Below are 10,841 nucleotides of genomic sequence, written 5' to 3' on the forward strand. Positions count from 1 at the left end.
TGTCTTACCTCTCTTCTATTTCTGTTCCAGGCTATCTGGATTTTTACCCCAATTTTTTATTTTAAAATTTATGAGTAAATAGAAAAGTTGAAAAAATAAATATCTGGAATCTTTTACTTATATTTTCTAATATTTTGTCTTACTTGCTTTTTCTCAATCTCTGTCTCTTTAGATAGATAAAAAATATGTATGTATACCTCTAAACACAAATACGTAAATATATATGTACATAGATTTTTTTTCCCTAAACCATTTCAAATTAAGTTGCAGACATCATACTTCACCGTTAGATAAGAAAGCACATACAGTCTAAGAATAAGGACATTCTCCTACATAACCACAATACCATTAACACATGTAAGAACGTTAACGCTAATTTTAAAATATCATGACATTAATCAATATGTAAATGTCCCCATCTCTTCCCCAAATGTCTTTTACAACTTTTATTATTATTTTTTAGATTCAGGAACAAATCAAGGTTCTTACATTGTATTTATTACGATGTCTGTTTTGTCTCTTTACTTAGAACAGTCCCCGTGCCCTTGCTTTAACAAATTTTATTAAATGGCTTTTATTTTCAAAGAGTGCAGGCTGCTTGTTTTATAGACCAGGGGTTGCTGACTTTTTCTTTGAAGGACCAGACAGTAAATATTTTAAGCTTGTGTACCATACGGTCTGTGTTGTAACTTCTCAGTTCTGCTGTTTAGTAGAAAACAGCCATAGACAATATGAGGGTGTGTTATAAAAAACTTTATAAAAACCGGCAGCAGGCCGTATAGTGGATGTTTCCCATTTTGTATTTGTCTGGTTCCTTGTCATTAGAAACATTGTAATGTTAAACATTATCGTAATATTATTATGTTAAACAGTTTTAGCATGTATACTACTATTTTATTCTTATTTTGCACTTCCTGCTTCGCATTTCAGGGGTAAACATTTTCAGGTTGCATGCCTTCCCAACATTAATTCATCAGCTTTAGTATCTTTTCCAGGAAGTATTCCATGAATCTCAACTTGCCTCTTTTCTGTGCTCTCCTATTACCATATTTTATCAAACTTATTACATGTCTCTCTTTGCCCCATAACCACCATTAGACTCTGCCCTCCTTAAGACCTAGATGGAATGTTGTGTCTTCCAGTTTATTTCTGTATCCCTGTTATCTGGCAGATAATAGGCACTTGAGAGAGTGTTGAAGAACTATGTGTCAGTCACTGTGATAATTGCTGACTAGTTAGTCATTTATCTAAACTATGTTGATGTTTTGTTTTTAAAGTACGGCAAATTGATAAGAATTTGAAATGTTAAAATGTGCAATTAGAAGGGGCTGTCCACCTCAGTGATATAAAGAACATTAACCACAGTTCCTCTAATATCAGCAGCCCTTTTAGACTTGTAGGGCAATTCTCAAATATACTGCAAATTAAATCTGTCTAAATCAAAACTCATTCTCTTTCTTTCCAAACTGCTCTTTGCTCTAGAGATAGATCCCTGTATCAGTTAATATTATTATCCTCTCACGCTATGTTAGAAATTCAGGCTTTGTATCAGTCTTTACTCTGCCTCTCCTTTTTCTCATCAGGTTGGAAGATTATCCAACTACTTGCATATTTGATCATACCTCTCCTTCCATTCCTATCACAGCTGCCTAAATTCAGGCTTTTGTAGCTCTCATTACAGTATTCTCTTAATAGATCAGTCATCACTTCTTTTCCCCCTTTTTCAAACTGATGTCAGAGTTATCTTTCTAAAATGTAGATCTGATTAGGTAACTTCTTTGTAAGCCCTCAGGCTTTTGTTTTATAGGTAGTCAGGAGCTATTAATTATTTGGCATCTATTGGTTTTGGTAATTTGGTCCCAGTCTCCTTTGTTTGTTTGATGTTTTCCCACTCTTCTCCATGTGCCATTTCCCAGTTACATCAGAATATTTGCCATTCTTCAGTGGAGCCCTATCTATATACTTTTCTAACCGTTCATGATGTATGGAATTTGCCAGTGCCTAGGCCTCACCCTGAAATCTATTAGTCCATTGAGTCCTGCAAGATCCATTTTGTGTTTCCCACTCTCAGTGAAAGTTCCATGATTATGTCAAGTTCCCTGATTATGTCAATTAAAATGGACTCTTATTGTACTTTTGGGTAGCCAGAGGATTCTGCAGTTTTTCAGTGTATTTTAATGGTAGAAGATTTGAGAATTTTAAAATTAGCATTTTTGTTTACAAAATATGAAGACTAGAAAGGACCTGAATTCGTTTCAGTCATTTTATAGCCAAGAAAATGAAGATTGAAAGAATTACCACTTAAATGACTTGTCCAAAGTCACACAAATAGCCTATTGACAGAATTGATTGGAACTCTGTAGTCCTGAATCTTAGTTCAGTGTTCTTTATGCTGTACATTGCTATGCAAATGAAATTATGAACAATCACACTTTTAAAGAAAGTACATAGAGCAAATGTTTTTTTTTCTTCTTCCAGGTTTCAGTCTGAAAGAGAAAGTGGAGATCGAAATTTTGCAATAGGATATTACTTAAAAGAAAAGAAGGTTTTTAAATTTTTGTTTCTATTTCAAATTGTTCTTTCATTTAATAAAATACATGAAGATGTATGCTAAGAATTCAACAATAGCCTTTAAGCAACTACCTATTACTATTTAAGGTGCAGAAGTTTTTGCAGAGTGCTCGTGAGTCAGTGTTATCAAATTGTTAATGTTATTGTTAATTTGATTTGTATCTGGCAGTATTTAAATATTTGACTAATATTATTTATTAATACAAATTTTGTTTGAGGTTTAGTCTATTTTTTCAAAAGCATGATGCCTGATTAGTGTTAACTACTCTTGATTTTTTTAAGTGGCTGGTCTAGTAACTTGATTTATAAATCATGAATCATTTTATCATTGTCAGTTAAACTAGTATCTAGAAACTTACATGATGTGATAAAATTTTGCTTTTTTATTTCATGTTTATACTCTTTTAGAAGTTACATGCTATTTTATTAATTAAAATGAAACACGTGTACATTTGAAATTTTTCATGTATTTCTCTACTTATGTGCATTCCTGTGTGCCTGAATTTTTAATTGCCTTTCTATTTTTTTAGTGTTTTCCAGAAGGCACAGACATGGTTGGTATATTAGACTTCTACTTCCAGGTAATTTAATTATGTAAATCGTATATATAAATGGATGTGTCGGCTGGGCGCAGTGGCTCACGCCTGTAATCCCAGCACTTTGGGAGGCCAGGGCGGGCGGATCATGAGGTCAAGAGATAGAGATCATCCTGGCCAACATGGTGAAACCCCATCTCTACTAAAAATACAAAAATTAGTCGGGTGTGGTAGTGTGTGCCTGTAGTCCCAGCTACTCGGGAGGCTGAGGCAGGAGAATCCCTTGAACCTGGAAGGCCGAGGTTGCAGTGAGCCGAGATCACGCCACTGCGTTCCAGCCTGGCGACATAGTGAGACTCCGTCTCAAAATAAATAAATGGATGTGTCACATTATGCAAAATATAGATGTCTCAGAAATCTTGGTTCTAGGCCATGAGAAAATACATTTTCCATTGACTTTCAAAAATGTCTTCATAAAAGGCAGTCTCATGTCCATGCATGTTGCCTAAAAATTCATGCCTCAAAATGTAATAGGGACAATTTTTTCTGTAAACATATTTAAGAATTGTCAAAAATAATGAACACTCCCAGAAATTGGCACTCTTAATTATAAACTGAGCTCTAAATTTTTCGTAGCTTTTACATTTTGTTTGGGAAAAGCTTTATTTTTTTATTTTTTTATTTTTTAAATCAGAGGGCTCTTATTCAGCATTTAAAAGTGTCAGTGTCTCAGCTGACTTGGTATCTTGTAATTTCTTTGTTACTACTCTATCCTGGCTTAACTGGTGCTAGTTCATTTCTGCAGTGTCATATGTCGGACTTTCTTGTAAGTTAGAGTAGCTCTCAATATTGAGGGGGTGGGGTTGAGCGAGAGGGACCGTGTTACACACAATGGGCTGTGGTATAGAACTCAGTTTAGAATAGCCTTCCTGGAGATCTCTTCTCTCACCCACATTTTCAGCTCAATTTATTCTTACAGATTTAACACAGTTGGTGCCACTGATGGGGCTGTAATGTGAAGCCACATAGGAGGCTACATTATTGTTAATTTCTAGTTCACCTTACATTTGCCTGTCTTTACTATTAAAGGTTCCTTAATTTTAACCTTTCAGTAATCTTAGAGAATATATAAGGGAGGTTGATAATGAGTTAGATTTTGATAGATGTCCAGGTTGCAGCTTTTCATCAGCCCAATGTGAAAAACCGTAAATTGGGAATCCAGACCATCAATATAAAATTTAAGGTCTATCCCGGCCACTTATTAGCCATGTGACCTAATTTTAGTTACTGATCCCTAGTTCCCTTATCTGTAGTATATGCGTCACCTGCCTTGCCATATTATGTGGAAGATAACATGAGATGATATGTGAAATTCCTTTGAAACTAGCCTTTTTTTTCCCCCTGGTCTGTATGAATTTTTTCCATAAGTTTCTTTTCCTTTGGAATACTTATTTAAATTTGGCTGTTATAGAATCTACTGTAATGTGACATTTCTATACTTCATTGCAAAAATCAAGAAACGGCCATAGAAGTGGTACTGACTTTTTTGGAGAAGGGCTGCATCAAATTGAACGGCCATTGAGATTAGCAGGAGAGTACCCAAGCTGGCATTTGGCAAATTAAGAATGTGCTGCCTTGTGACAAACAAAATTCCAATTAATGTTAAGTATAAATTAGGAAATGATCATTGGAATTCAGAAAGCCTTGCATGATTAAGTCGACCTTATCACAAATCTTTGCTATCTGGGGCAGTATTGCAAGTCGATTCTGTCGTTTTTGAGAAGTAGGGAAGAGATTTTTTATATAAATAGGCAATCTAGTCAAAGTTAAACACACAATGTTCTAATTCACTGTGCTTAGTTTTCCTCCTTGCTATTTCCAAACCCCTTTGTGCCTCTTGTAGACCTTGGAGTATGGCTGAGGAAAATTTATAAGTTGAACCCATTCTTCTCCTATCCACTTTATTTTTTGACCCCGTCTCATCCCAATTTTGCTTACTATTAGCTAAAAATAAAATGTGGAAAAATTTATTTTCATTTTATGGGTAAATTTGGGTTTGGTACGGTGAACTATTTTCATTATTTTGATTGTATTTAAATGCAAAAATTTTATCCTAGAGGGTATTCTTAGCACCCATAGTAAATATCAAATAAATATTAATAAATGGTCTAAAGGATAACATTTTGGTTTAGGCTTACAGAGCATCTGAGACAGATCTGCTTTATATTTTTCTTCCCCTTTGTCCTTTGCCTGTTACCATATAGATGGGGATACTGAACTTTGTTATGGGTGAAATGTCAGGCACTGTAGCATTTTTTTCTAAAATGGTGATTTCTCATGTAGACACTATCATAATCTTCATGTATGGTGCTTTATCTTAAAAATATTTCATGGCTCTTTTTTTTCTGTTGAGTTAAAAGTAATTATGCTTGTGTATTCCACAGAAAGTATTAATATTTAAGCAAATTTGAATATCACATGGGATAATAACAAATCTTAGTGTTTAGAGGCTGGCACTTCCTAGTCTAGTTCTGCCATTAAAAGACTGAGTATCTTTGGCCAAATCAGGGTAAATCTTAAAAGGGGGTAGGACTTCGGTCAACTAAAATCTTCAGAATGTCCTCAAGTTTATATTAAAGTAATCTCTTTGGAAGAAATATTTCAGATCTGTATGAAATACCAAATAAAATAGATTATCTTAAAAGTGAACAGTAATATTAAAAGTAATATGAGAATTCTGCTTTTTCTTTGTGTTAGCTGTGCTCCATTGAAGTGACTTGTGAATCAGCCAGTGTGATGGCTGCGACACTGGCTAATGGTGGTTTCTGCCCAATTACTGGTGAAAGAGTACTGAGCCCTGAAGCAGTTCGAAATACATTGAGTTTGATGCATTCCTGTGGCATGTATGACTTCTCAGGGCAGTTTGCTTTCCATGTAAGTAACTGTTTAATCTTATTTTCTCTGGCAAGAAACTAGTCTGAACTGGTTCTTTTAAAAATGCAGTTTGAACTTTGCGTCTAAAGCTGTATATTAATTTTTGAGAGAGAGGCTTGTTTTCAAGGTTAATTTGTTACAAGATTAGTAAGGAATAGAGATAAGGTCTACTAGATGTTCTTAAGAACTTGGAAGTTTGATTTATAGAACCTCATCCCTTCTGCTTTTAAGGCAATCCAGTGTACAAGGTTAGTACAGTCTTTCTTTACTTTTAGTTTTTAATGTTTAGCATTATGATGATTATGTATCTTAAGAATTCTCTAAGTTCAGAAAGATTGCAAAGATGTGACGTTTCACATCTTTGGTTACGGCCATAGCTGTTTTAAGGACTAAAAGTGTATTAAAGTTAAAACTTAACAAAAATGTACTGCTTTAAGCTCTGTTGTGCATTTGCCACTTGTAAAGTATATAGACTTTTTTTATTTCATTCTGCTCATGTCAAGTCATAATGCCCTTCTAAAAGCTTTTTTTATTTTGGAAATTTTCAACATGTAAAACGAGAGAGAGAGAGATACATTTAATGTTATCCATCACTCAGCTTCAATAATTATGAATACATTACCAATCTTGTTTCATCTGTATGTGCATCTGTTTCCCCTATCCTTGTCATATTTCAGTATGTAATTCTAAATAAGGACCCTTAAACAAAACATAACAATAATACAGTTTTTACATATAAAAATTAAATATTACATATCAAAACTTTAATATTATTAATATCAATATTAAATTGAATATCAAAATATTTAGTTAGTGTTCAGATTTCCTGGATTATCTTGTAAATTATTATTTCTTTTTTTTTTTTTTGAGATGGAGTTTCACTTTGTTGCCCAGACTGGAGTGCAGTGGCACGATCTCGGCTCACTGCAACCTCTGCCTCCTGAGTTCCAGCGATTCTCTTGCCTCAGCCTCCCGAGTAGCTGAGATTACAGGCGCCTGCCACTGCACCTGGCTAATTTTTGTATTTTTAGTAGAGACGGGGTTTTGCCATGTTGGCCAGGCTGTTCTCGAACTCCTGACCTCAAGTAATGCACCTGCCTCAGCCTCCCAAATTGCTGGGATTACAGGCATGAGCCATTGCACCCGGCCTATTATATTATTTTATAGTTTGTTTGACTTAGGATACAGATGAGGTTCATACATTATGATTGGGTTTTGTCTCCTTTTTTTTTTTTTTTTTTTTAATCTATTGGTCTTCTTTTGACCTGTCTCTCTTTTTTTCTTGTTATTTTTGGTTGGAAAAACTGGGTAATTTAGTCTATACAGTTTTCCACTGTCTCTACATTGCTGATTACCTCTGTTCCATTGTCCCTTGTATTTCCTATAAATTTGTAGATCCAATTCAGGTGTTTTTTTTTTTTTTTTTTTTTTCGGTCTGCTTGTTTTGTTTAGTTTTGTGTAAAAGTACTTTATTGGTATACTTCCTTTATTTTTGTTTGTTTATTTATTTATTTATTTTGAGACGGAGTCTCACTCTGTCGCCCAGGCTGGAGTGCAGTGGCGTGATCTCGGCTCACTGCAACCTCCATCTCCTGGGTTCTAGCGATTCTCCTATCCAGAAGTACTTACTGACTGAATGTTAGTAAGCAATTAATGAACACTGCTCTAATGACATTAATTTTGTTTTTTTATCATTTGTCAAGTTTTGCTAATGTAACAAATTTTTTGAGGAGGGGTAATTTAAATTACCATTTTAGAAAATCTTTTAAGAATGCATAACTTTTTATTGTTTTCTAGTTGTAAAATATTTTTAAAAAATAATTTGTTATATTTAAAAACAATACGTTTATTTTAGAACAATTAGAAAATATAGTCAGGAAGAATAAAAGCATCCATAGCCTCACAATTTAGATGTAACTGCTATAATTCCTTAGAGTGTATCTTTAAACAATTTTTCTATATTCATATCTATCCGAAACTGTTTCATAATTTTTTTGTTTGTTTGAGATGGAGTCTTGCTTCGTCACCCAGGCTGGAGTGCAGTGGTGCGATCTTGGCTCACTGCAACCTCTGCCTCCCAGGTTCAAGCGATTCTCCTGCCGCAGCCTCCCGAGTAGCTGGGATTGCAGGTGCCTGCCACCACACGCGGCTAAGTTTTGTATTTTTTGTGGAGACGGAGTTTCGCCATGTTGCCCAGGATGGTCTCGAACTCCTGACCTCAGGTGATCTGCCCGCCTCGGCCTCCCAAAGTGCTGGGATTACAGGCATGAGCCACCGCACCCGGCCTTATAACTTTATAAACATGTTGATAAAAATTTATCTACAATATTTTTAATGTTGAAATTCTATGGTATGTATATATAATTTTTTTTTTTTTCGAGAGGGAGTCTCACTCTGTTGCCCAGGCTGGAGTGCAGTGGCATGATCTCAGCTCACTGCAATCTCTGCCTCCCGGGTTCACCTTTCTCCTGCCTCAGCCTCCTGAGTAGTTGGGACTACAGGCGTGCACTTTGGGAGGCTGAGGCGGGCGGATCACGAGGTCAGGAGATAATTTTTAATTTTTAAACCAATTTCCCAATTGTTTTTTTTTTTTTTTTTTTTGAAACTGGATCTTGCTCTGTCATCCAGGCTGGAGTGCAGTGGTGCGATCATGGCTCACTGTAGCCTTGACCTCCTGAGGTCATGTAATCCTCCCACATCATCCTCCAGAGTAGCTGTGACTACTGGTGTGCACTTCCATGTCTCACTGTTTTTTGTAGAGATGAGATCTCCCTGTGTTACCCAGCCTAGCCTCCAGCTCCTGGGCTCAAGTGATCTGCTTGCCTTGGCCTCCCAAAGTGCTGAGATTACAGGAGTGAGCCATGGTGCCCAGCCCCAGTTTCCCTATTGTTGAACATAACATTTCTTATTTTAAAATGTTTACCTGAATACTCTTTTACTGAATTATTTTTAGGTTGGTCTTCCTGCAAAATCTGGAGTTGCTGGGGGCATTCTTTTAGTTGTCCCCAATGTTATGGGTATGATGTGCTGGTCTCCTCCTCTGGATAAGATGGGCAACAGTGTTAAGGGAATTCACTTTTGTCACGTAAGCATATTTTCTTAATGTAAATAATGGTGTTATAAGTTGAGCCATCCAATGATTCTTTTTTTTAACCCATTTTCCATAGTTCATTAACTCTTGGCCCTCCGCCTATAGTGTGCCAGTTACTAGGGAGCCGTGGAAATACTCCCAGAGGAGCTTCAAGTTGTCTCTGTCAGACAGCTCCCATTTAATTATTCCCACAGATTATATTTGTTAGATGCTAATATTTTAATTTTCATGGTTATAATTAGTATCAATTTTCAAAAGCTCAACAAAAGGTATTAAACTTGGAGAAGTAATTTAAAAGCCAGTATATCTTAGGAATTATTTTGGTTTATTATATCTTTAATCTGCATGGTTAAATATCTTTATCTATTGACTACCTTTAAACATTTTTTTGAGGAAATAAGCACTGAAAATTAAAAAAAGATTAAACCATTTTTAAACTGTTACTGCTCTTGATAGTTCTGTATTTTGTTGTTACCCAGTTCCTGCTAATGTTTGAGCTTCTAGTTTTAGTTACATTGATTACTTGCTTGAGTTCATATTAAGTACCATACTCAATTAAAATTGTTTTATTTTCCAGTCTTTTATATTTTACAAAAACTAGAGTATGACATTGGAGTGCATATAAAATATAGTAGATTGTAACCAGAGTACTTATTTATATTTTAATGTGGCTTTACACTTATTTGATAGAAGAATTCTTTCATGGGGCCGGTTATAAACCCTATTTTGTAGAAGATGAAAGATGATTTGATTGGCTGAGCCCTAGGATCATGTTAGTAAGCAGTGTTCTTAAAACTTATATCCATATCTTACTCTGATTTAAGTTCTCTTCTTGATGCATTATACTACTTTATTAGCATGTAGTGATGATTTCTAGGCTGGACGATATAAGCAGAGTTTGTTAAAATATGGATATATATAACCAATGAATAGCCAATTTCTTATATCTGCTCTGTATAACTGTTTACAGGATCTTGTTTCTCTGTGTAATTTCCATAACTATGATAATTTGAGACACTTTGCAAAAAAACTTGATCCTCGAAGAGAAGGTGGTGATCAAAGGGTAAGCAAAATTCTTATTTAGATAAGTATATAAAATTTTTAAGAAGAGAAAAAGTGAGATTTGCCTGTATAAATAAAATCTTAGTTTGTTAGTGGCCTCGGGTCTTTGCTAATCATAAATGAGTGTAAACAAATTGTTGACATATAAATCCGGGATCACCAGTATTAAATACTTAAAGATTGTTTAATAGATAGTTAATAGATACAGATATTTAAATATTGCTGTTTTGTTATTTAAATTGAAACTAGTTAGCCTAGTGTCAGGGATTTCACCTTCCATTTTCTGCTATTTTAAGCAAGATTTTTAGAATTGATTCTGTTAAAAACAAAACAAAACAAAACATTGGAGTGTGCTGCATGCTATAAAGAAAGCATCGTTTTAATATTTGTTTGTCCTAAATTGAAGTTTAACTTCTTGCATACTGTGTAGATGGATATGTAAATGGAAAAGGATTATCATATTAGTGAGAGACCGTATGAAGCCTCAAAAGTTTTATAAGTCACTGTAGATGAAATATTTTTTTCCACCGTGTTTAATGCAATATTCCTAATAATCTTACGGTCCTATTTGTTTGTTACCAGTTTATTTGGCTTCATACTATTGTACACATATATTCCTTTTTTTAGAAGTAGTATTAAGAGTCAGG

General features: G+C 34.8%; 1 protein-coding gene across 6 annotated transcripts in view; it reads left to right on the forward strand.

Moving 5' to 3' along the window:
- Positions 1–10,841, forward strand: part of GLS (glutaminase) — an 84,924-nt gene that overhangs the window by 40,859 nt on the left and 33,224 nt on the right. For all 6 annotated transcript variants that reach the window (XM_001167502.7, XM_016950220.3, XM_016950221.4 and 3 more), the window contains 5 exons: positions 2,479–2,545; positions 3,102–3,152; positions 5,865–6,041; positions 8,995–9,126; positions 10,103–10,195. In XM_001167502.7, the coding sequence (XP_001167502.2) occupies positions 2,479–2,545; positions 3,102–3,152; positions 5,865–6,041; positions 8,995–9,126; positions 10,103–10,195 (520 nt within the window). The remainder of the gene's footprint in view (positions 1–2,478; positions 2,546–3,101; positions 3,153–5,864; positions 6,042–8,994; positions 9,127–10,102; positions 10,196–10,841) is intronic.

Source organism: Pan troglodytes, chromosome 13 (assembly GCF_028858775.2).
Source record: "Pan troglodytes isolate AG18354 chromosome 13, NHGRI_mPanTro3-v2.0_pri, whole genome shotgun sequence".
Classification (NCBI taxonomy): domain Eukaryota; kingdom Metazoa; phylum Chordata; class Mammalia; order Primates; family Hominidae; genus Pan; species Pan troglodytes.